This window comes from Protobothrops mucrosquamatus, unplaced genomic scaffold (assembly GCF_001527695.2).
Source record: "Protobothrops mucrosquamatus isolate PMUCROS unplaced genomic scaffold, P.Mucros_1.0 scaffold_151, whole genome shotgun sequence".
NCBI lineage: Eukaryota > Metazoa > Chordata > Lepidosauria > Squamata > Viperidae > Protobothrops > Protobothrops mucrosquamatus.
Genome location: NW_015386227.1, coordinates 78,670 through 105,511, shown reverse-complemented (window position 1 = coordinate 105,511; position 26,842 = coordinate 78,670). Strand labels below are relative to the sequence as shown.

At 39.1% G+C, this 26,842-nt stretch overlaps 1 protein-coding gene across 1 annotated transcript in view; it reads right to left on the bottom strand.

Annotated features, from left to right (window-relative positions):
* Positions 1-4,552: 4,552 nt before the first annotated feature.
* Positions 4,553-26,842, bottom strand: part of ANKRD52 (ankyrin repeat domain 52) — a 62,322-nt gene continuing 40,032 nt past the window's right edge. Inside the window, exons 16-27 of the mRNA XM_029284833.1 lie at positions 25,681-25,752; positions 25,285-25,486; positions 25,041-25,128; positions 22,997-23,114; positions 21,049-21,268; positions 19,372-19,459; positions 16,690-16,773; positions 15,535-15,680; positions 14,225-14,307; positions 11,646-11,728; positions 9,354-9,445; positions 4,553-6,196 (exon numbers count right to left, since the gene is read on the bottom strand). Of these exons, the coding sequence (XP_029140666.1) occupies positions 5,952-6,196; positions 9,354-9,445; positions 11,646-11,728; positions 14,225-14,307; positions 15,535-15,680; positions 16,690-16,773; positions 19,372-19,459; positions 21,049-21,268; positions 22,997-23,114; positions 25,041-25,128; positions 25,285-25,486; positions 25,681-25,752 (1,521 nt within the window). The 3' untranslated portion in view covers positions 4,553-5,951. The remainder of the gene's footprint in view (positions 6,197-9,353; positions 9,446-11,645; positions 11,729-14,224; positions 14,308-15,534; positions 15,681-16,689; positions 16,774-19,371; positions 19,460-21,048; positions 21,269-22,996; positions 23,115-25,040; positions 25,129-25,284; positions 25,487-25,680; positions 25,753-26,842) is intronic.

Genomic DNA, 26,842 nt, shown 5'->3' with positions numbered 1-26,842 from the left:
CACTATTGGGCGAATAGCTAATCAGAACGGAATTACGCAACAATTTGACAGGGAAATGTTTCTGAGGAAAAATGTGTGGGGTGATGAATAGAGGGGAGGAGAGTTAAATATGGGATATATATTCCAGGACTCACCAAGGAAAGGAGAGAAAGTTACTTGCTTGGATATTTGTTTTAATAACTGATTTTTTTTTAAAAAAAATTGCTCACATTAAAGTTCATAGCTATGCCAGAATACCTTATACCGGCTGGAGTTTTAAAAAAAACATAATCCTGCCATTAGAGGAATCTTTCCACCCCAATTTGCCTACCTGCAAGGTATTCTGGCATGTCCTTGGATCAACTATTTCATTCCTATCAGAAGGCAGCCAAAAGGTCTGGAGCTGGCTCTCTCAATACAAAGTGAGCATTAGCCCTAAAGGAGATTTTGCACATTTAGTCTGTACAGAAACTGGCCAGAGACAGGCCCCTTTGGTAATCCACTGTCCCAAACCAAAAAACCAGACTAGATAATATACACATCGCTTTCAGGGACACAGATTCAAATCCTGTTAAGTACATAATTCATTTCTTACACTAGAGCTCTTTAGAAATATTAGCACGGGATGTCTCTATCCCGTGATTTGGAACTCCTTGGGCAGGGTGGGAAAAGAGGAGAAAGAAAACGTAAAAAGTAATGAACGGTGCTACAAATGGGTTTTCTTAAGCTCCAGCAACCTCTGGGGAAAAGTAAACAAAATAAAGTCATTTTTTAGAAAAAAAGGAACAGCATCATTTTATCAGGATCAGTTATTTTAAATTCGCTGAAGTGCCCGCTTAGGAATATATGATCAATTTATCGCTTCTCAGTACTTGCCCTCTACAAGGACATTTACATTCAGTGTTTGTCAATAGTTATATGGCTCAGCTGGGCTCCCAGCGGAAGGCCCATTTATCTAACAATGGCAGTGCAAATACACTTGTCAAGCTGAAATGTATTTGTGCTGTTTATTTTTTAGAACACAACTTCCCTTTGTTCTATTTCTCTGAACCCTAGAACCACGACTCTAGAGCTCTGAAGTAACTTAAAAGAATTCTCCACCCATCCTCCCACCCAACATAGATTAATTAAAAAAAATGTGGGGGGGGGGGAGGGACAAAAAGGAAAATAGGCTTTTCCTGATACCGTAATTCCCTTGCTGGCCTTTCTCCTATAGGTTATTATAAAAGGGGGAATGAGACCCTCATGCTTTTAAACAAAAGTGCTTTTTTTTTTTTTTTTAACTTGTAAAGCAAGTGCTTTAGAGAAAGGGGGTTGGAGAAAAACTTCCTTATTTGGATAGGTTAAGAAGGGAAGCCCCATGATTGCTTTCTGAGACAAGTGGAAAGGAAAAAAAGGAGAAAACCACCCAGAGATATTAGGAGCAGGGTCTTCTAAGATGCAAAGAAGGATGCACGGTTAAGATAGATTTTATGCCATCCCTAAAGAAGATGGCAATAGGAAGAAGCTGTAAGCAAGATCCTCTTCTGCCCCCATTCCCCACTTTCTCCCAACCCTGGGTAAAATACTGCACACCAGGAAGTCAAATGTGCTTGCAGAATACTGGAGGGAAGGGGTAGTGAGAAAAAAAAGAGAGGACGTAACAAAGGAAGTAACAAAGGAAGTTTGCCTCCAGCCCTCTTTTACAATGCACCAGGGAAAACCAACTCTCATCTTAGCACAATGATGCAAGTTATTACCACCAGACATTTGAATTATTACTTAAAACTGTCAAGCTGTGCTGTCAAAATGTACATGTTACAGCATTAAAGGAGAACAAGACTGGCGACTAAAACAGAGCTGGCCACATTTCTTCACGCCCAACCCAACTGCTGCCTCCATTTTTTTTATTTTTATTTTTTAAAAAAGCAACAAAATATATTAATTTAGATATGCGCTGCTGGAATTGTTTCCACTCCATTTTTTTTTTCTTCATCGTCATTTTTAAGGAAAAGGAAAAAGTTAAATGGAACACTAGAAATATAATAATGTGCGATGCTACAGAGTTAAGTACGCTGAAGCCCTTAAAAAGATCACATTGATTGTCATATCTTCAATTTTAGGGTGAAATGTAAGAAAGGGAAATGCCTTTTTTGTTTTTGCAAAAATGCAATTAAAAAGAGGATCCTGCCTGATTATTTTTCATCAGTTCAGCAAAAGAAGTCCTGCACAAACCCATGACAGTTCTAATATAAGGAGGAAACATAAGAATTTAAATTCACGCCAGCCCAATTCATCTGGCACTAGGGTTAGGAAATTTACCTTATTCTAAAAACTTATCTCAGAAAGCTGATTGCATCTCAGTTTCTGCCCCTTCCTTCAAATTTCATTCCTGCTTTTTAAAAAAAATTATAAACCATAAAAACTGAAAAGGGAGCATCTCTGCCATCTAAGAACTGTGGTCCATGGAAGCTTCACCTCCCTGGTTCAAGACCTCTTGCAGATCGTAAACCATTCAAGCTATATTCATTCCCAAAAACTGCTATAGAACCAACTACAATTCAATACACAGGAGTAAAAGGGGACAAAAAATGGGTTTCTCTCTCTTCTGTAAGAACAATTTGTGCTAGGATTTCTTAATGAGTCCACATTCCTCCAGGCCACAAAGACATGGCTTGGGGTGAATAGAGACTTGTGGACTTCAATTCCCAGAATTGGCTGAGGAATTCTGGGAGTTGAAGTCCACAAGTCTTAAAAGTTGTCAAGATCGGACATCTCTGGTTTAAACTATCACACCTGTGGGAAGAGACAGAATACCTGAAGGCCTCCTAGTTCTCAGCACTGCAAGGAACACTGGATCTCCCCCACCCATTTTCCTACAAATGTCTCAGTCCCGTCTCTGCCTTTAGAGGATTCATTTAGCCCTTGAAAAGAAATCAAACAACGACCAAGAGTGGCTTCAGATTTACTTTGGCCTCCCAACTTATGTCCTCTTTGCCCTTCTATGGGGAGGAAAAGGATTGCACTTAGAAGGCTAAAATAAAATTAGGCAATTTGAAAGAAGTAAATTGCTAGTACCTAATAAAATGTAAACAAGTGGTGTTTTTTTTTCAGCTTTTCTTCTACAGGATGCTGAAAAGGACCTTTCTCATCAAAAAGCGGGGGACAGGGGAGAAGAGGAATCTTTAATTCAAGTTTTGTTCATTTCTATTCCAACAATGAGGTATTTGGTGTAGAAAGGTTAACACTTTCTTTCAAGGTAGAGAATGTGGAGTAACTGAGGGCAGAGAAAAGTAACCCATCCATAGTGCAGTGAAAACATTAACGGCCAATCTGCAACAGGCTGTCCGCTGTGCTTTTTTTGGCAAGTGCATTGAAACTTTTAATACGCTCTTTAGCTGGCAGCTGCAAAATGAAGAGATTTCTTAAGATTCCTTGGGCATCAAAGAAAGAAGAAGCAGCTAAGCTAGTAGCACCCTAGTCTCTGCAGAAGGCTTAGTCAAAGGACATTGTTAGGTTTGTTTGAAGACTAGAATTCACTACCTTTAAGGCCCCCATTTTTTTTTTGCAACCTATCCATATGCAGGAAACTAAAATAATTCAGCAAACACTTAGAAGAACTGATCCCAAATGACAGTGTAATAAATCTTTGAGAAAGACAAAGCCTGTAGGGAGGCCGGGAAAGGGAGAGGGAGGTGAGGGGAAGGGGAGCAGAGGAAGGCTCCATAAAAAAAATAAAAACGAAGTGATCATATCCTTTTAAAAAATGCACTGTTTGGCAAAGGGCAAGATAGTGGCTGTGTCATTTGGCTGTAGGAATTTGGCTTTGGTAAACAGTGCCAAAAGGAAGGGATTTGTGTCTTGTCTACACTACTATTATTTCATCATCATCATCTTTTCTAACTTCTGGATTCAACTCTCCTCTTTGAAAGATCTAGCCATGAGCCACACCCTCTGAATTGGCTGTTTCTGATTCTTTCTATTTTTTTATTTTGGAAAATCAGTCGATGCAAATAAATAAGGCTCAATTGCATTGGTGCCCACTCTGCATCGTAAATCTGGTATGAACAGGGCAGGGCAGAGGAGATATAAAGTTTGTCTGTCCATTTAAATTCTGGGTTTTAAATTCTTATACATCGTCAAAGTGTAAAATGCACCATGACGCAGAAGGATTCAGGTCTACAGCTGGCTCATATATTCTCCTTTAACAATCAAAGAGAGTGTGTAAGAAGACACCCTGGGAGAAAATAAAAACCAGTTGCTTCCCAGGGTTACTAGCCTTAAAGCTTGCTGGTCCAAACATACCATGCCTTGGAATAATTCATTCTTAAAATTCACATGTTCTGCTAAACACAGTCCCAAGCCTACCACAGCACTGCAGGACTGGGAAACTGATGGAAAAGATTATTAGGTCCTAAAGTTTTGCTTGCCCCAGCAGCTTTCATCTGATTGCTACATCCCAATCTTTGGCTTTGAACATACTTTGTGATATGGTAATCTTTTTTTTTTGTTAGTTTCTACACATGATACGGTTTACAGTACAAAAAGAAAACAGTGCGCACACTCAAATGTGTAATAAATAGGAATTTTAAAATAAAAAATACGAACTCATACTTAGCCCCACCCATGGATGGACGGACGGACAGATACACACACACCACCCCCTAATGAAATCTGCTGGATGTTATTCTAGTTGGAAAAATTATAAATACAAATGTGGGATTGTAAGATTCTGAAGTGCATTGTTCTCCTTGCAGAAAGCTTTTTTCTTTTTCTTTTTTTTTTTCCTTTTGGCTATTTTTCAAAAGATAAATGCTTGCTTCTTTATAAATAACTTTTTAGGCAACACTGACTTGTCTAATGGGAAACACTGCACAAAAACAGAGGTGGGAGAGGGTGGGGTGGGGAACCACAAAAGAAACTCTCTTTGGGGATCCAATATTTTGCAAACCGGATAACCTTCCCTCTCCACCCCCCCCCCAAAAAAAATCAGCCTCCTAAAGTGCCTGATATGGTTGGGATAATTCTGGCAGCGCATACACAGGTTTTTTAAAGAGGACCGCGTTGGTTGGGCAACAGCATCTATGGCGCACGCAAGGGACTATGAGCTGCCTAAAGTATCAGAATATCCGGGTACAGTAGTTCTCAGTTCAAGTGTTTTTCTGACTGGAATCAAAAAGGGCGAGCACAACAAACAAACAAACAAAAGCTACCATACAGGAAGAAGCAATGATAGTGGCACTTTGCCAGCAGCTGCTGCCCTTCTTGGCGGACCCTCACTGATCAACCTCCCTCTCCTCATTTCAATGCAAAACAAAAAGCAGCAGCAATTCAGGCTTCTGCTCCCTGCCTAGCCTGCTGGGTCCCTCGGAAAGATTTTTTTTTTCCTGAGGACACAGAGAAAATGATCCCAAATGATAAGGCGGCCTGATAGAGGGGAAGTGTGGGAGACCGTTAATAAGATGATCCAGATGATCAAATTCAGTCCTTCGGCTGCTGCCACAACCTCCTGCATGAAATAAATTGAATTGGCTCTTCACTCAAAAGCATCAAAGCCTTGAGAAATTGGGACTGGAAAAGGTGGGTTGCTTAGAAACATTGAACTCGGAAGAACCGGCCTATACCCTTTGGCAAACAGCAGGGGAAAAGAAGAATACGAGCAGATTTTTAAAGCTTCTTAAGAGTAAATTTAAACGAAACATTTTAAAAGGATGGATCTGTTTGGAAACCCACACTTCTTTTTTTTTTTTTTGTTAATTTTGATAGCAAAAGAAATGCTAGTGGTCAAAGCAAGTATCTAGGTAGGATGCAGAAACCGAGATCACTTTCTCTAGGTTTTTTCCTTTCCTTTCCTTTCCTTTTTTTTTTCTTTTTGGTTCCTAGGACCTTTTGGAAGGCCCATTCCCAGTCTTGTTCTCCTTTAAAGTGTCCTATATTGATAGAATTCCTAAATAAATAGAAGAGATACTAGATCACCCATCATCGTTTTTAAGCTATTCCGAATAACAGCCATCTAAGCCGATGGCATTGTGCCTATCCTTGGTGTAGGGGCAGCTGTTCCCGTTGGGCAGGGCGCTGCAGGCGGCTGTCTTGGCAGCAATCCCGCAGTTCTTGAGGAGGTTGAAGCTGAAAGGGCTGATGGCGTCTTTAGGTGGAAAAGGCTTCATGGTGGAAAGGATAAGTGCCAGGCAATCAGCAACGTCTTTGTTGGGGGCACAAGCCAAGGCTGGGGTATGGCCTGGAAAAGACAAAACAAATTCAGTTCCACAGAACAGAAGAGCAGCAACAACAAAAGCAAAGCTTTTCCTTGGGAAAGGGGGCCACCAGAGTATAAATTAAAGGACCAGATTGGACTAGTTCAGGGTAGGCAACCTCGGCTCTTTTATGACTCATGTGTCAACGCTGCAAATACTGTATGTTCTTGCTTTGACAATATGCAGAACTGTCTGGTATTTTTATAGTTAAATCAGGCAACAGTGAAAGGGGAGGAGAATAAGGAAAGCCGGGGGGGGGGGGGGGGAAGAAACCGGAAGTAAATCACATCTTCCGAGTTAATTGGAAGATGTGAACCATGACCCCAAAATAGGGGAGGGAAAAATGCCTGGAATGTATGTGCAACGGAAAAGAATCTCAGATCTAAGCATTTCCACCATGCCGTACTGACATCTCTGTAACCTTAATAAATGCTTTTAGGAAAAAAATGTGCCTGAAAGTCCTTTTAAGTGTTTCGTTAATCAGACACATGACATCATGGACTTCAACTCCCAGAATTCCTGAGTCAGCACAGCTGACTCAGGAATTCTGGGAGTTGAAGTCCATGAGTCATAAAAGAGCCGAGGTTGCCTACCCCTGGCACTAGTTGTTCAGAATTCCTTGCATTAAATATCAGATTTATATTTTCAACAGAAGGAAATGTTTTAAGGTGACACTTTTTCTATTTCATTTTTTTTTTTAAAAAGCATCCTGCTTAAAATTCAGGAAACAGAAGACAGCCAAGAGGCACAGGTGATCCTCAACTTATGACCATTCACTTATTGATGGTTTGAATTAATGATGGCGTCAGAAAAGGTACACTACACCTTGTAAAGCACATCAGACCGTTGCTAAATATCTCTCTCTCTCTCTCTCTCTCTCTCACACACACACACACACACACACACACGCACTGGTCATGTGATTGCAATCTGGATGCAATCTATGATGGGTTGCCAAACACCCTGCAATCATGTGATCACAATTTGCAATCTTTTCTGCTGGCTTCCCCAGAAAGTCAATGGGGAAGTCAGCAGGGAAGGCTGCAAGCTGCTGCCACTTGCTGACAAGACTCCCTCTTGTCTCTGGGGATTGTCTGAAAGAGCTCCCTACTGAAATCCAACCAGACACAGAGCTGAAACTCTTCGAGAGGGAACTCTTTCAGCCTGTCCCCAAGGATGAGAGGGAACTAAAATCCAAGCAGGACTTTCAGCTCCTTAGTGGAAAGGCAGCCTGGTAATATAAGGAATGTGGGGTGCTTCAAGGGGGATGTGGAAGACCCAGCACAGATCCCACACCCAAGTGTCTCTTCACTTATGGGCTGAAAATCCTGCTTGGGTTTTGGCAGGTAGGATTTTCATCTCCTAAGAGGACAGACCCTCCTGCACAGCTTATGCCAGGCCTCCCAGTGTCTCCCGCCCACCCCCTGAGGCACTTCATAGTCCCCAACTGGGACTCCATCCTCTTAATGAATGAGACTGCTCAACAACCTCAACTGGACTACCAAATTGCAGTCGCTGAGCAAAGCAGTCATGTGACATCTCACTTAATGACCACTTCGCTCAATAACCAAAATTCTGGTCCCAATTGTGGTCATAAGTTGAGGACTACCTGCTCTGAGAGCCAGAACCACCATAAATTTGCTTCATCCCCTTTTCAAACAATCTAAGTGGAGCCTCCACAACACTAATCCATGGCAACAAATACCACAGTTTAAGCAAGTGCTGGGTATATCATTTTTAACTTCTCAGAAATCTTCTTGTCCTTAACACCAGTCTCTGAGTTTCAATATTGTAGGGTATGTAAGAAAACCCTCTCTATTTCCACATTTTTATAAAATGCAGGTCCTCTATAAAGCCACCTGGCTTCATATTGACTCTGGGAGGCATACAATACTAAAATTAGATAAGGACAACAACCGCTGAAAAAATAACAAGTGTACAACCGTATTTCCCTGAAAATAAGCCCTAGCTTGATTTTTAATGTGTCCACCTAATATAAGCCCTACCCCCAAAATAAGCCCTAGTTAAGACCTCGCCCACTCCATCCCACCATATGGCGCACACGTAAAAATCAAGCTAGGGCGGGGTGTGTGGAGCTGCCCCACGCACTCCACACACTCTTACCTTAGGACTGTCACAACCAGGCCTCCCACGCCACTACACCTGTTGCACCATCGCCTGACTTCTATGGCTGCTTGCGGCCATTCGTGGCAGGATACTGCATGGGGCTTTGTGCCATTGCTGCCACTGGCACACACCATGGCACAACACACATGGCCTCCTGCCGTGAGCGGTGGCACCAGCGTGACGTGCCATGTGGCCTCCTGCCATGAACGACCACAGAAGTTGGGCAGCAGCACAACAAATAGCATGGCGTGGGAGGCCTGACTGCGGTGGTCTTGAGGTAAGTGTGTAAGACATCCCCCGAAAATAAGACCTAGTGCCTCTTTTGGAGGCAAAAAAAAAAATAAGACCAGGTCTTATTTTTGGGAAAATATGGTAGCATGAGCAGAATAATACTCTGTTATACAAACATTCCACTGTGTGGCCCACCATGCACTTTAATCAAAGGACTGACGCACAAACCAGGTTTTCTAACTCTATAATATTATTTCTGAGGTATGTGAATCCCTGTAAACAGTTCACGATGTTGTATTCTGTCTTGAGAGACCAAGAATCACTTTACACCAAACTTCCACCTTTACAATTGGAACTCCCATAATTCCTCTGGCTGTGCAGGCTGGAATTTCTGGGATAGTTACAACACATCGGGAGAGTGCCAGATTGGAAAATTGCTTCAGACAAACTAAGATAGGTATTGCAGGAGTTGACCAGACTGAGTCTGAGGGGGGGGGGGTCAAATGCGTCATCACTCTCGAGTCCCTTCATGCCCACAAGAGATCTAAGTCCAGCCCACCTTGAATTGACTCTTATCTATCGCCAATTTGCTTTGATTGTTAGTAGTTCATATTCTTGTAGAGAGCTTTAATGTACAATAAACCTATGCATTCATTTGAACTGCCTGCACTCCTGATTTCCTGCTTTGACAAGTATCTTTACTGCATCAAACTTTGTTGTTTCCCCTCCCCCCCATACTAAATGAACTCTTGCCTTGAGCTTCCAGATGTGAATGATGCATACCTTCTTCATCCACAGCAAGCACAGTGGCACCTCTGCTCAGCAGAGCCTGGACAACAGAGGCCAATCCGTTTCGAGCTGCAATATGGAGTGGCCTGTTGCAGTGGGAAGAGAAAGGATGGTTATGCTATTGGCCAAATTCAAGAGGAGGACTCTTGAACCCCACGCTCACCTCACTACTCTCCTCTTTGCAACGAGGAACATTTAATATTTACTCGGATTCGTAAATTCTACTGCCATTGTACTAACAGGACCTTCTCCACAGCTCACTTTCACGTACCCTCAAAAAAATATATATATATACCATGTAGCAACCAGAAAATTTGGCACTGGAAGGATTTGTGAAGGGAAAAAAATGGCTCAGAAAAACAAAGTGTATTTGGGGGCTCAATGTGTAGCTGTCCTCAGCCTGCTCTACAGGTATGGAGCCTCACTGCAACTCTTGTCAGCCTAAGGATTGAGGTGTGAGCCACCCAGAGTTGGTTAAGATGGGTGGCCCTACAATCCTTTTTAAGTAACTAAACATAGAAACAAATAAATAAGTTTCTAACTTACTCCCACCCTGCTGTTTGTGAGGGTGGTGTGAGAATGTGAATGAATGGGGGGCATGGCTTGGGGACGACTTCCTGTTCTTGGAAAACATGGGGAAGACGAGGTTCTGAAGGATTGCAAGATTGGGAAGCACAGCTTGGAGAATGGCGTGAGCCAGCGAAGGCCAGCGGGGTGGGGCTTGAGCTGGCATTTCTCAGTGGCAGTGGCAGGGCTGGGGACAGTAGCAACTGGCTGAGACTGCTGAAAGCCCCAGGCCTCTACTTCACTCCCAGCCGTGCTGCTGCTGAATGCCACTGTGCGTGGCGACCAAAAGAGCATAGGGACACACAATGCTCTTTTGGTGGTTTGTGGATGCTCCCTCCATCTTTTACCTTTTTTTTTTAACTTTGTTCTTCTTTTGTTCTTCACTCTGTTATTTCCTTTAAACAATATCTCTTTTATAGTTTATGACTTGTATGTGTAAACTGCCCAGACTCATTTGGAGAGTGAGATGGGCAGTGACTAAATTTGATGAATAAATAAAATATCTTGGGGAGGGGAGATAAAAATGCCCTGCGGCTGCCAAATATCTACATTTTGATTGTGTGTGTGTGTGTGTGTGTGTGGCACGCACATGCGCGGGCGCATGCTGCAACGGCTGACTTTGGACACAGGTCATAAGTTCACTTTTTCAGCACCAGGGTAATTTCAAATACTTTCTGAATGAAGGTTGCAAGTCAAGGATTACCTATATGCTGGAGGACCACATGCATTCTGCAGTTGTGGGTCCAACATTCCTACTATAGATAATACAATTAGCATTTAATCGCAAGAGTAGCAACCTTTTGCCCTTTCTCCAGATCTTCTCTGTTAATGCAGACATACGAAGTTGACAAAAGTGGAAATAATTTACCCCGTGCCTCCATTCTCATTTAAGTAGGCCTCTGTGGCCTAATCCAACTCTACAATCTCATCTAGAAGTATTTCCCTTCACCATCCTGCATTAAGCATCCAAGACTCTGCACTGATTAAGTCTATTAAACACAATTTTCAGTATGACTGATTACCTCAAAAATGAAAGAAACTTTTCCAAAATATTGGAATGAATGTCTCTGCCAAGACATGTAAAGCTTTGAAAGATTATTTAGATTCCTGCTTATTCATATGATTAGTTTTTGGAAGCTTAAATTTAAACACTTAAGAGAAAGAGATTTGCGATAGGCTGAGGAACTAGGACAATTATAATATGTGGTAATAATCCTAAAAAGTGCCCCCAAAATATAATCTTGGCTATCAACTGAAAAAAAACGAAAAAAAAACTACTGCCTATCAGAGTAAATAATAGTCGGTTATTCATTCAAACTTAAACTGAGGCAACTTCTTATACAAAGCCAAGTTTTGTTAGGAAATACTGAAAACACATTTAATCTTCCCATAATTAAATAGAAGTATTCTCCTTTTTTTGCTTCATTTTCAGTAGAATTCAATGGTATCTCATAGGACATAGGGGGTTTCTAAATGTACATCTGTTGTTGTTGTTTTGGACTTTGACCTGTGAAATCAACTTCTAATTAAGTTAAGATCTTTAAGCTACACATAGTCAAAATGCCTTCCCAAATGCAAGAGAGATTTGCTTCCCACATTAGAATCAGCTAACAGCTTGCTGAAGCCTTTTCGGCTGATTTATTTTTAGTAATATTTGATAAGAAACAAAGTGTAAGAAAGAAATTTGTTAGTTTCCACAGGCTGTGTGTGAGTACTCACATCTGTAGAGCACTGTTTGTTGCATTGATAAGGCCAAGGTCTTGGGTTTCCCCCAGAATCAACAAGGCACACTTTTCATGACCCTGGAAAGAAAAGATAAAAGAAGTCCTAAATTGCACTCGGCTCTGTAGTTTAATTCTGAAAAGAAATATGGCATGGGTTTCTTATCATGCCCTTTTCATGCAAGTGTATGTGCTTTGACACAACGGGCTTCAATAAAGTAAGCCTGGGTATAAAGGACAGAATTAAATGGAACAGAAGCAGGAATCCGTAAGCCCCAGCAGGAAAATTCTAAACTTTAAGCAATGGTTCAGGGAGAGGGGGTTAAAGTGTGACAAAGGAACTGGAAAATATTGTATGCTGATGGGATGTTTCTATCTGAAATTATGCTGCACTGTCTCCTTGTGGGAGAAAATGAAGATTACATTTGCTCTCTTATAAGTGTGAGTTCACCAGTAAAACAGGAAAAAAGACAGGGGCGATTAAAGGCATTATCAACAATACCGCCCCTGTATCACCAAAAGGGTCTTCTCAAGGATTTAGAATTCATTGGGCAGATTTCTTGGCCTTCAGTTATCATTCTATTACAATCATCAAAATCATTCCCGTGTTTAACTTTTCTGAAAGACTAGAAACCTTATATGAATTTTTTGCTGAAAGAAGAAAAAAAATGATAGAATGATTTATGGATTTGGAGATTTAAAAAAAATATGAATTAAATGAGGGGGTGATGAGACGTGTATAAGCTCTAAGAGGGAGGAGCATTATAAGATTGTAATTATATACTGAAAAGGTCAGAAGTCATAAATTTGGGTAGTTTTATTTTTTTCCTTTTCATTCATACGTTCATATAGTCATTCCATTCATTTATATAGTTATTCATATATTCATTCATTCTGGAGAAATGGTAAGACTACAGACGGCTTTGCAAAAACAAGAGCTGATAGCCATAGCAAAGAATGAAGATCCAGTGAGCAGATCAGTTCTTCGAACTTCTCTGCATGAAGAAGATAAGAGATCACCCAAAAGTACTTCAGACAGTTGCTCCTTGCAAGGAGACTACAGTCTCCAGTGGGTTTTAACACTGGGAAACAAGGGAACAGTGATCTTGCTAAAACCTTGGGTGGTACCTTTAAAAGGACAGTAAGTTTCTTTTCTAATCACATTCAGAAATTGCTTATTAACTACCTTTCAGCTATTAGAAAACTTTGGAGAGACAAGTCTGAAAATACTGGATAAGTCTGCCTTCAATCCTTAATTAAAAAAAAATACAAATGAACAACTTTTAAAAAATGAAGAGCAAAAGGTTAATTAAGACTGATTTTAGAAAAGTTATAAATAGTTCCAGATAAATTTGAAATAAGTTTTTGGAATTACTTATGAAGAATTATTTCCATAGGAAAGTTGAATTGTTTTAAAAATGGATTAAGGTAAGCTTTTAAAAACTGGACACTAAATATTTCAATTAAAAGAGAAGAACACATCAACTTGACTAACAATTACGGAATGGTGTAAAATATTCTAACATTGAAATAGTGAAGGGTATTTTTAAAAAGTGGAGTCAGATGTTAATATTAACAATGTCAACAGCAATATCTGCCTCTACAGATAGACTGTGTCTAAAATATGTTATGGAAGAGGAACAGGTTTTACTTGACAAAATAGAATGAGCTGAATGTGGATTTACAAATGACAGGTTACAAGATGTTACACTGGACATACAGAAGAAATGGGCTGTTTTAGTAGTTAAAAGGGACATACAAACAATAAACCAAGAGAATAACTTGAATAATTCTTCTACATTGGACTAACAAAAGAATCTTGTCAAAGCTTTGAAGAAACTCATGAGAAAAGACAAAAAAGAAATAAAATCAAGTTCCATGGCATTATTTGAATAGATTAAAGATTAAGATTGTTAGAAGTAAAAGAAATGAATATAAACTTGATTTATCTGATCAAAGTTAAAAGAAATGTTGTTATTTTTTGGTAACCCTTAATAGACTTTTTCTGACATCAGGACTAAAATTACAATACTTTATGGATCTGTTTATAAAGAAATGGGATATGGCAAAAAAGAGATCATTTGTTGTGATTTAAAAGAAGGCGAAAAGTTACTAAAATTGTTTGAATTTGTGATGAAGGTTGGTAATAACTTTTCTATTTCTTTACTATCTTTCTTTCCTTTTCTTTACATCTTTTCTTTTTTCCCTTTGCATGTTTTATTTTTTCTTTGCTTATACCTTTCTTTTAGCTTTTAGTTTTTATTATTGCAATTATAATCTTTAATACAATTACTTGAAAAAAAGAAGTCATTATATTTCATAACCTTCCTTCCTTCTTCCCTTGTCTTTATCTCTATGTAAATTCTTAATAAACCTTTTTTTTAAAATAATAATAATAATCCCCATATACATCTAGTGGGCCACTTTTCAACTTCCCAATAAAAAATAAATTACATAAACTCATCATTTGGAAGTAAAGTCATTTAATCACATCTGGCATAACTTTCATCATAATCTTCTAATACAGAAGATAGTCCCAAAAATTAATTTTATAGATCCCACGTTTGGACATTGTACCTTACTGCAGGCCAGGTGAAGAGCTGTGTTCTTGTTGACATCCAGCACAGTTAGATCTGCTTTTGCTCTGTACAGCAGGAACTCTGAAAATGTGTGGAAATACAACATGAAAGATTGTGTATTTATTTAAAGGATTCTTATATAACCATCAACCCCAAAGTCATAGAAGCCAACTTCCAACATTAAAATGGCAAATGAGAAAAATGAAATAAAAGCAGGGCACCTTTATCCAAAAATCAAGACAGAAAGCTTTTATACCACTAGGTTGATGTCGCTGTCCTCTTCTGAAATAATTTGGCTTTTGCCAGAAGCAGAATCATATTGGAGAAGACATTTCAAAATTCCAGCAGAAGACATTTCAAAATTCCAGCATCAAGGGAGAAGGGTCAACCAGAAAGCAAGGGAAATTAAACCCATCTAGTGCTATAGGCCTTTTTCTTATGTTGTCACAAAATGTCTTTCTTCTCAAGATATAGAGAGCCACTGCATGAGCTTGTGACATTTCCTTTTCCTCTTATATTTTTATGGGACAACACACTTCACCTTCAAATAACATTAAACCATTCCACTTCCATAGTTATAACCTTTATAGGTTACAAAATGTGATAGAGGAAGACATCATAATGGTTGTCTCAAAAGTGCTTTTTCAAAAGGCAACTGGACTATGGTTTTTGCCTTGAAGAAGAAGAAGAAGAAATTTTGCTGCTCATCCAAGAAGCTTCATCAGTTCTGGATGAAGACATAGTCCAACTGCCTTTTGAAAATAGTACTTTTGAACAACCATGACCTGGATGACTCCCCATAGACCTTTATAATAGTTGTATGCTTGAAATATGTCTGCAAATGATTTGCATAATTAGGCCACTCCAAAATTGCAAAGGGATAGTGGCGGGAAGGGGAAAGGGAATGATTCTGCACAAGTAGTGGGTGAGTGTGTTTGCGCATGCAGCTCCATTTACACAAGTGAAGGGCATGCAAGTGGAGCTGCGTGTGCTTATGCATTCAACTGCTGCTTGTATGTCCCAGTTTTGAACAGACCATGGCCTGGGAGTTGGGGACCCCTGGTCTAGAGTGAGGCAAAGTGTATTATGTCACAGTAGCATGTTGTTGCTATTTTTGGATGATGGGGGATGATGGGAGAAAAAAAATGATCTCAGGCACAAAAATATCACATGGAAGTGCTCACATGAGCTCAAATATTGTTCCTAATTCCTCCCTAGGATGATGATAGACAGAAGGATGATTACCCTAAGAAGAAAAAAGTGATTAAAAAGAGAGAAAAGCATAAATACAGAAGATGCACCACTTACCAACTGCTGCTGTCTGGCCATTTTCAGCAGCCATCATAAGAGGGGTCCTCCCCAGTTGGTCAGTTCCATCTACCTCAGCCTGGTGTTGCAAAAGCAATTGTAAACCATGGATGTTGTCTGCAAAGGCAGCAGCGTGAAGGGGGGTCCTGGAAGAAGAGGAAAGATGGAATTGTCACGCTTTCAAAAAGAACTCTATTTTTGGATGCATAATTGTAAATTATACAGGACTGTTTTCAATTTTTAATTTTTTTTTCTACATACTTGATTTATTTATTTTGGTATTTTGAAGCCACATAAAGCTTCCTACAATGTATTTTGATATCATTCCATTTCTTTAGAAGCTCAGTAGTTTCTCACTGGATGATCTCTTAATTCTATTTTTAGAAGATGCGTAGTATCCACTGAAAGCAAACATTCTGTAGTGCACAGCAAAACCCTTATTAAAACTCACTCTCAATTGCCACACTTTAGTGAAACTTAAATAAATATTAATTAAAGAGGTAGGAAAAAATAATAATAAAAGGCATGACATAATTTGCTTACAATAGACCACACTGTTATTGACAGCACATATTTCCTATAATAAATATTCAGAGACACACACATCTTAAGAAACTGATGGTAAACGTGAATGTAGATCCTTGTATAACATATTAGTAGCAGTTTTTTTAGAACTATTTAGACAATGCAAAGCCAGGGTTGGCAAATGAAGTGCCTGCTGGATTCCCAATAATTGCTTGACTCCAACTTCTGAGATTTCAGTAAGTTAGGGGAGTGTAAAGGCAATCACACAGGATTTGGGGTGCAGGTCCAAGTCTGAAAAAAGTTAGGGATCCTTGCCACTCACATATAAGAATCTCTAGAGCGTATCAGATTAAAATCCCATTTGTCCAGCATTTGATGCACACTGTGGTGATTCAAATTTAAGCTGTCTTGAATCTCATGGCATACAACTCATGGAATGAAGCCTGGGTTTTGCACTACGTAAGACAGGAACCATAGGAGTAAGACACCAAAATCCATGCTGCTAATTTTTTTTAGCCTCTATAGTATATCTTGAAGGGATATATCTCCCATTCAGATTATGGTCTGATCAATGATACCGAGTAATATAACTAGTATGTCCAAGAAGAACAGGAAGACACAATCACTCACCTTCCTTTGGCATCTCTGCTATTAACAATCTTGGCACCCAATGCTTCAACAAGCATCTCAGCAGTGCCATCCTGGTTGTTAATTCTGGAGAAGAAAGAAAAGTGTGAGAAGAAAGTAAGCAAGCATGGGTTGGTTTTATTTATTTCAGGGAGACAAACAAGTACAAAAGCATTTCAAGACCTCTCTACTGCATCTGGGTTTTAGAGGTCCAAAACAGACGGGAAAAATTTCCACTAGTCAAAATACTCCAAATTTTGGACAATTCCTTCAAGAAAACTCTCTACCAAGTTTAATATCTGTTATCTACTTTCTTTTTGGGTGTAAAAAATAAGGAAAAACTAAGGAGTTTTTCAGAGGGATCTGCTATTCAGTCTTGCCCATCAACTCCTTGTTGAATTTGTAGGTCTTGGGAAGAAAAAAAAATGTTACTGTTTTGCTAGCAATGTGAAACAAGCATTCCATAACTCAGTTGTATGTTCCAAAATACAGGTAGTCCTCGACTTATGACAATTAGGACCAGAATTTCCATTGCTAAGCAAGATAGCTGTTAAGTGAGTCGCACTCAATTTTACAATCTTTTGTTGTTGTTGTTGTTTTGCCACAATTGTTATCACTGCAATTGTTAAAGTGAATCAGGCAGTCATTAAGCAAATTTGGATTCCCCCATTCATTTTGCTGGGAAGATTGCAAATGGCAATTACAGGATCCTGGGATACGGCAACCATTGTAAATATATGCTAGCTATCAAGTGCCCAAATTTTGATCATGTGACTGTGGAGATGCTGCAATGGTCGTAAGTGTGACGATTGAAGTTAAAGTTTCATTTTTTTTTTCATCACAAGCACAAAATCCAGAAGTGATATCCAAATAAAAAACATAAATATATTCTCCTGTTTGAATAGAACAATCAATCTAACCATTTCTGCTTTATCTTCCTTGCTGTTGAAATAATATCTATTTCTATTCGCATTTCATAATCTTTATATTATCACTATATTAAAATTCACTGCATTCTTTCGAATTTTTTAACCTTAAAGGGAAAAATACTTTTTTGCATCCAATTTAAAACCCTAAGCTTTTCTTTTAAAATGTTTCTAAAATCAAAATGTTCTAATACATCTTTTTTTTAACTTCTCTTAACATATATAAAGTTCATTTTCAGATCAATAAAATTCCAACTAACTCCAAATAACTCATTAAATTTAGATCACTCTCTCCAAATTACACAGTTTTTTCCTTCTTGTATACATCCTTTTTAAAATTATTTTTTTTAAGCTAATACATGTTTTTTTTCTTTAACTTTCCCTTAACATAGATATTTTCAAATACACTTTCAATAATATTTTACAAACTTTAGGAATTACTTAAGCATTTTATATAAAGGAAAAATACATTCTCAAACTTTTGATTACGACTTTCTTTCAATTACAAGTATCAGACTGATAAAAATCCATCCTAATTCCAACTGACTCATTAAGTTTAAGTCATTCCTTCCTGCTTGTCTTCATGGAATAAAATCCCTTTCTTCTCTGGAATGTTTGTCAAGTAGCTATAAGTGTCTTTTTTTCTCAAGGATTTCTCAATGTTGTTAATGTCCATGAGGAAAAAGTCCCAAACTTATCCTTTTAAAATTGCATATTTTCTTGGAGCTTTCAATTGTGTTGGGAGGCTTATATTTAAACCATCAGAATAAAAATTAGTGTCAGGTTTATATTCTAAATTTACAATTGACTCCTCTGCATTGTCAGCTACTTGTGAAATTGCCTCGGTGATTTGGTAACTTTCTGCACATATTTGCATCTCTGAAATAGTTTGAGTAATTTTTTTACATCCTTGAAGCATAGCTGATCTATGAACTGATGGATTTTATTTAAAGGTTTTTCAAATACATCTCTAATAATTTGCTCGTCCATCTTCTTAACTCCCTCTTTAGTCAAAGAGTAGCTTTTTTGTAAGTCACTTAAGAATTGCTGGCCTCTCAGGAATCATAACAATCGGAAAGTTTTAGCTACCCACAGCAAAGCAGACCAAGCTACAAATTACTAAAAAGTAATAAACTAGAACCACAACTTTCTGCCCTTATATTTCTCCATCAATTTTTTTAAAGAATAGTCCACACTTCCTTATTTTAGCTTGCCTTAGCAGCCTTCTTCCTTGTTGTTTAACAATGAAGAGAGCCCCAAAATGGCTCTGATTTTCAAAAAATAATAATAAGCTGTGGCTAAAGAGAGCCTCTTTTTAACTTAATAAAGATTACTAGAAAGCAAAGTGGTAAATTGTTCCCTTATCTTTTGTCTTCTTTTCTGGGCAAGGGCATTTCTTGTGATAGGTCTGGGCTGGATGTAATAGCTAATTTTATTTTATGACTTGTGTAGTCCATTTGAGGCCCAGAGATATTCATGGAAAGAGAGCTGATATTCCAAGCTGCCATTTTGCTTTGTAGAATTCATTCTGTCATCTGTAATTTTATAGAATCTTAAAAATTGAAAAGTCATGTGAGGTACCAAGAGAGGTTTTATACATACACGACGTAAGGGTTATCCAGAGCAGGACTGCAATTTTGAGAGACAGTTTCAAACTCTACTTGAAAAGCAAAATCCACCTCTCATTTGCTAAAAATGGCAGATCCTAATGCATTTGCACAAACATACACTTAAATCTCCACGATCTACCAAGACTTACACTGCACAGTGCAATGGAGTAAAAGGGTTTCCTTCTAGGTATGCAAATGGATTGTGTTCAAGTAACAATTCAAGACAATCTTCATGCCCTGGAAAGGGAGAAGAGAATTTATTAGATCACCTTCTAACCCCATTTTTATCGGCAAAATCTAGGATTTCTATGTGTGAGCTGTTTTTTAAAAATCTTTCAGATATTCAGGCAGCTTTAACACAGGCTGAAATTGGAAATTATAGCCACACTTTTTTGAATCTTGAATTAAATGAGACAGTCTGTTAACAAAGGCGGTGTTTACATATCATAACAGGAAAAAATTGGCATAATAAATTCAAGTTTGAATGCAAGACATGCACCCAAACACACAGACCCTTTTCTGAAGCACTGTTGCTTCTTCCATCTAAGCATTACAATAATCAGGAATTTGACACTTCAACACCATTCAAATCAGAGTTATAATGAAATGCTTCTAAATGGCCAGGTACGATTAGAAGTCAGATTTTAATTGAAGTTTAGAGTTGATCTGTGAGTCCTGGCTTGTTTGCAAGCATTTGGCGATACCTGCAGGTTTATTTAAGCTACACTGAAATGCAGAAATCAGTGTGGTTGGGTTTGTTCATAAAAGTAGAATGGGAGTCAGCTGCATGTCTTTTTTTTCCACCTTCTATATTAAGGCAAGATTTTTGCTTTAATATGATATATAAATCCTGACAAAGAAAAGTTCAGTAAGGTCAAATACCTTTCAGAACAATATTCTAGAGCAAGAAAAAATTTCCAAATTGAAGTAAGGAAATACAAATTAATCAAAATCAATACATGAATCCTGTGATTTAATGCAAAAAATAAAGATGATGATGATGATGATGATGATGATAATAATAATAATAATAATAATAATAATAATAATAATAATAATAATAAAAAATAATTTTCTGTTATTCCCTCACAAGAATTTTAAGTTATGTTTTGAAAGAACCCACAGAGTTTCCAGAAATGTTTATCAGATGATCACCAGAATGAGAAATCAGCAATAGAAAATATGCTTGCCAGAAAGACAATTTACCCACCACCACTGAATTCTCCTGCAATAAAACAGCTGAACATATCAGTATTCTGAAGAGGAGCGGTCTTCAATTTTCATCCACTAAAGCCAGTATGAACAAGTTCTAGAACAAGAGTGGAAAACTGTCCCATCAGCCATAGGTGACCCACACAGGATTCCTTTTGGGCCTGAGAGCAAATTTTAAGTAGGATTTTTGGAAGGCTTGGGAACTCTCTATTTTGCCCTCCTATAGGCAGAAAATGTAGACACCATCCACACTGGCAATGTCCCATAACCATACATCCCACAGCACCCCTGGAATCCAGCCATAAGATATTTGCCACAAGTAATCTAAAAATCTTGACAGATGACTCCAAGAAGGAAAGATCTATCCTACAATCTATTGAGCCACTGAATCTGTTGGAGATGTAATCACCTTTCAGGTAAATAGGCTGCATAAAACTGTTGAACATCCATAGTTTTAGCCATCCCAGTCTTCTGCTGCAACCATCATGTCCTATTATAGCAATTAACTTTGCGAAGTGTTGTAGCAGTGATTTAACTGGACAGATCTTATGATAGTCTCTCCCTGGCACAAGAAAATAACGAAGGAATGTATACATGAATTTCTACATCCTTACCACTGTATGAAGCCCAGTGCATTGGTGAATAGCCACTATAGTCCACTACAGAGTCCAGAGGGTCAGTAGAGAGCGCTGCCTGCAGCAAGGTCCTCAGGATTTCAGAATGCCCACACACCGAGGCAAAATGGATCGGGGTCCGGCCCTTGAAATCCCGACACAATACAAAGGCATCATGGTCCAGCAGTGCTGCAAGGCAGTCTTCACAGCCAGTAACAGCCTACAAAAAAGAATAGCAAGCAATGAAAAAAAGTTATCTATCACAAGTGGAAATAAGACTTGCAAAGCAGGCACTCAAAATATTTTCTTTATTCAATAATTCCAAGTTGCTGTTTTAATATTTCAGTCCTATCCGACTCTTGGTGACTTTATAGGTAAGTGCTCTCCATGCTACTCTGTCGAGCACAGCTCCTTTCAGTTGTTGGAAATTCATCTTTGTATCAGTTTTGATGCTATCAAGCCAGCATGCTTTTTGCTTGCTCTTTCTTCTTGTTCCACTAACCATTCCCAGCATCATTAACTTCTCCAATGAATTTGCACACATGACATGGTCAAAGTATTTCAGTCTTGTAATCCAAGTATCATGAAATAATAACAATAAATCTTGCACTATAAACAATAGAAACTTTTATTTTATTTTCGTATGAAAACTGATGCTGCTCAACTAGCATTTCTTTTGCCTATCTATTCCTTTCCAGCACAAGCATGTTTACAATCTTCATACAGGTAGTCCTTGCTTAACGACCTTAACTGGGATTGGCAAATCCACCACTAAGTAAAGCAATAGCTAATAGGAAATCACATGACCGCAACTGTGCTTTTTGGCAGGAAGGAGACAAGACTACTCTTGTTGTTTCACACATTTGATTCTTGTCCCCCTCCTTTGGAATGTCTGCTTACAGTCTTGCACACATCAAAAGCAATGCGATTGTGCCACAGCTGAGGCAGGGAGCCATGGATGCAGTATACAACCCACTCATGCTCTTGAAATCCCCTTTTCTCCATTCTCTTCATTTTGTGGCAAGAGAAAGGGGAGGGGGGGAAAAGCAAGCAATTTTGGTAGACAATCTCTCCCTTGCCTGACGCTTCTTTTGCTGCCAGTGATTGCACTGCTTTTGATGGGTAGAAGAGCAAACAGTTTACTATCTTGAAATCTGTTTCAAGAAGAGATTTATCTTCAATCTCTCTGCTCTGCAAAAATGGAATAAAGGGGGGGGGGGAAACACAGGTCAGACACAGGACAGCCTGTACTGACTATAGGCAATTGCATGACTGAAGGATGCTGCAACGGTTACAAATGAAATTGTTTTTTTCAGCAATGTTGTAACTTCAATCACAGAACAAATGGTTGGGAAGTGAGGAATACCTGTACAGCAGTGGTTCTCAACCTTTTTAATGCCGCGACCCCAACCGGTCGTAAGTCGAGGACTAAACCGGTCGTAAGTCGAGGACTACCCAATCGGTCGTAAGTCGAGGACTTTCCCTGCCCGGGAGCGCCGCGCATGCGTGGTTCCGCCCCCTGCGCCGGCCGAGGCGTAGCTGGCAAGCGGCAGAGACGGAGCAGGCCAACCATCAGCTGGCCCAGCCCAAGGGAGGTAAGGCACCCACCGGAAAAGGGGGAAAAAATGGCGGACAAAAAAAATGGCGGACAGCCTTGCTTGGCGACCCCCATGAAATGGTCGATCAACCCCAAATGGGGTTCCCGACCCACAGGTTGAGAACCACTGCTGTACAGTATACCAAATCCCAAGCACACTCTCTGGAATCAGTGGCAAGTGTGACAATTCAAAGATGAGGAACAGACAATGATTTGTATGCTCCAATGGAACACTTAAATATCTAATTTTTCACATCCACGACTATAAGGCTATTTCAGGATCTTGTTCGATCAATTCAGTATAGAGCTAATTTAATAACCTAAGACTCTAGAAACAATTCCTCCACTTACCCCCCGGTGCAGTGCAGTCCTGCCTCTTCTGTCTGCTGCATCCACTGTGGATCCCTTCTCTAGTAAGAGATGGACACAATCTACGTGGCCATTCATGATTGCCAACATCAATGGGGTCCTGTGAGAAAATCGAGAATAGGTCAGGCACTGGTGGCGCAGTGGTTAGAATGCAATATTGCAGGCTAATTTTGCTGACTGCCAGCAGTTCAATTCTCACAGGTCAAAAAGAGAGCTTCTAGCTGTTATTGCCCATTTTAGAAAAGAAGAAAAAATAGCAGAAATGGAAAAGCCATTTGGATGGAATATACTGATAAAGCTTCCAGTTGTAGCTTTGCACTAAAGAAAGCTTATTTCTGTGCATCTTCTTCTATAGCAGGGGTGTCAAACTGCCGGCCCGCGGGCCAGTTTCATCATACCGGAGCCACGCCCACCCCACTGCCGGCAATGGCGAAAAAACTCCAATATGTTGCGCGACGTCACATGACGTCGCGAGTTTGACATGTCTGTTCTATAGAAACAAGTTGGGTTCTCAGTTCTAGGGATTTTTTTCATTATAGATAGCAAGTAGAAAGAAAGGATTTTGCTTTAAAAAACGATGATTAACAGAACAAACCAAGCTCAAAATTCTAAAAAAAACCAAGCGCAGATATTTGAATTCATTAGGACACCTTCTTGTGGATCAAACAGAGAGACATAGCTTAAGGTTACCTCTATCATCTGCTCATATTATTTTCACTGAAATGTATTCTTTCCTCAGATTTTCAAGACAGCTAAATATTCTTTTTGGTCATTTTTTTAGTACTCTTATGGTGCTCCAATACATTTAGTTTAGTACCCCGTACCCTCTCTTGAATTTTTTTTGGAAAGGTTGTAAAAACCTAGTTCTCCTGTAAAGTTTTTCAGGCTTAACTGCTACAATTTGGAGTTAGGCTTGGAGCCAGATTTTTATAGAGCTACATTTGAGGTTTTAATTATGTTCTATTTGTAATTATATTTTTAAATTGCTAGGAATCAAATCTGATCATGACAGTTTCTAAATAAGTTAAAAAGAAAGATTTTAAATTTATTCAGAATATTTGTATGCCATCTGCTCCTTGGAGAAATACAATTAAAATAGACAGTGTGGAAATGGTTAAAACAACAAAATAGGACATTTTAAAATAATCAGAAAATAAAACTCACTAACACTATTACTATTAAAAGACCTAAATAAACAAATTTAAGCTTTATTTAAGCAAATAAATTTAATAATAAATTAATAATAAATAAACAAGAAAATGGAGAGGTCTGTCTTCAACTCTGCTAATACTTTTTGCCCCATCATGGAAATAAAAAAATATATTCTACAGATCTGATGTCCCTATGGGAAGATGCACAAAAGTTGCCTGTTGGTGATCACAGAGTGTTGAGCAGGCTGTATAAGAAGAGGCAGCCATATCAGTTTTTTGGTCTTTGACTACATAAGACCCTTGCAGAAACTTTGAATTAATCACTGGAGGCAAGCTGTGAAACTGTTTGAATATGGAGGCATCATTCACTACCTGTGTTCTTTATACCAGGCCAGATTAAATTTCTTGAATAGTTTGAAGGGTTGCTCCATAAAAAGCATATCATAACAATGAACTGTGGGATTACAAGCACGTAAATCACCAAAACCATCTGTCTCCTCTCCAAGAAAGGGAATTTACTGACAGAAGTATTTTTAAAAATCCCCTCTTTTTCACTGATGCTACTCAACTCCCCAACTTCAATGCTGGATCTAAAAAGACTTGCAAACTGCAAGCCTGATTGATATTCAAGGGGAAATGTATTTCAGGTGTTTCTCCTCTATGTAGAAGTCCACTCCCAAATGAGTAAGAACTCTTTAGTCTGCACTCTCCAGCTCTTAATTGCCTAGACACATTCAGAGCCCAGCTGGCAGGATATGCAGTCCTGCTTTGGATTTGTACAGCAAACTGGAATGTGTAAGGATCAAGCCCATTCCTGCTTGCCACTGGAATGACTTATAGACCGAATAAATAGATATCTATAGCTGGAGACTCACTGTCCATGGATGTCCATGACATCAGTGATGTCGACTCTCTCTCCACTGTCAATGAGAAGATGGAGGGAATCTGTGTTCCCATAGGCAGCTGTAAGAAATAAGATGAGAATATAATGAACAGGATTTCCTGCTTCTTAATAACTGTCATTTCTTTAAAGACCCAATGAATGCCCCAAGTCTGTTTGCAAGAGCAACCAAGAGAAGGAATCCCAGCGTCTCAATAGGAAATAAGACATGCTCATACCAGCAGCATGGAGGGGTGTCCACTTCTTCTTTTTCTCCTTCACAAGAGCAGAAGCACCATGGCTGGTGAGCACCTCCACGCATTCCGTAGAGCCCCTCTCCGTGGCAAGATACAAAGCTGTCCGCCCTTTGTGGTCCCGCACATCCAGGTTCACCAGGGTTTCGGCAAGCGTCTTCAGGGCTTCACAGTGACCATTATAGGCCTGAAAGCACATCAACAGGCAGACTGATTTAGGGAAGCTATGGATCAAGGGGAATTTAATGTAATGATGCAGACCTACAGCTTAGGTCCACTTTCCTCACTGCAAGAAATGTAACATTGGCATTCGAACGGTAATTACCGTAATTAAATTTGTCCCAACTGTACCCAATATGGCTTTATAATAATGAGACTTACAGCTAAGTGCAAAGGGCTGACTGGAATGGTGCTTTCCACATCGTCCAGGCAGTTAAACGACATTTCCAGGAGCTGAAATGAAAAAGCTTGGAATCTAATTTCAACCATAGAAATGCTTCAACCATCTAGCTTTTAGAACCCCTGAGATCTATTTATTTAACGTATGGGAAGAACCTCTGGGAATAATGACTAAAGAACCTATATCATTTCCCTAGTCTAGGAATTATATGTGTTCCCCAAAATTACTGTTATTATTAAAAGAGTATGATGAGATAGGTTTTTAATTTAGGAGCAAGGTACAAAGCTTCTGACAACTTGTTTCTAAGTACCTAAAATTTAATTCCTGATCATGAAAGCATTTTCCCAAGGTACTTCAGTAGCACATTATAAATATATTACTTTGCTACATTTCTGAAGGCTTTTTAATATATAAAACATTACTCTGTAAAAATAATTGTTGTCTAGGAAAAAATACAGGTAGTCCTCAACTTGCAACAGTTCATTTAGTGACCATTTGAAGTTACAATGGCACTGAAAAAAGTGACTTGTGACCATTTTTCACACTTATGGCCGTTGTAGGTTCCCCACGGTCACGTGATCAAAATCCAGATGCTTGGCAACTGGCATATATTTACGACAGTTGCCATGTCCCTTTTGCAACTTTCTGACAAGCAAAGTCAATGGGGAAGCCAGACTTAACTGTGTTACTAACTTAACAACTGCAGTGATTCACTTAACAAATGTGGCAAGAAAGGCCGTAAAATGGGGCAGAACTCACTTAACAAATGTCTCGCTTAGCAACAGGGTTTGGGGCTCAATAGAGGTCATGTCGAGGACTACTGTATATTTTCCAAATGCCTTAATATACAAACTCCAGGAAATGTTTTTCCATTGCAAATATCCACATTGGGGCTTGCAAATGAAGATCTATGGTGAACCAGATGTCTCTGAAGGGGCGGGGACAGCATTGTGGTAGCGATTAGCAGCCAGATGATGGAATTCTGGCCTGCACCATCTTTCCAGATAAAGGGGAGACATGAGATTGCCCACTTGCACTCCAGAATGCTGCAGGAACAAAGGTATTCGTGGTCAACTTGTGAGTTGAATGCTTGGGAATTGAGAGATTCCAATCTAGCTCACAGCTATGATGCAGCCTATGTGG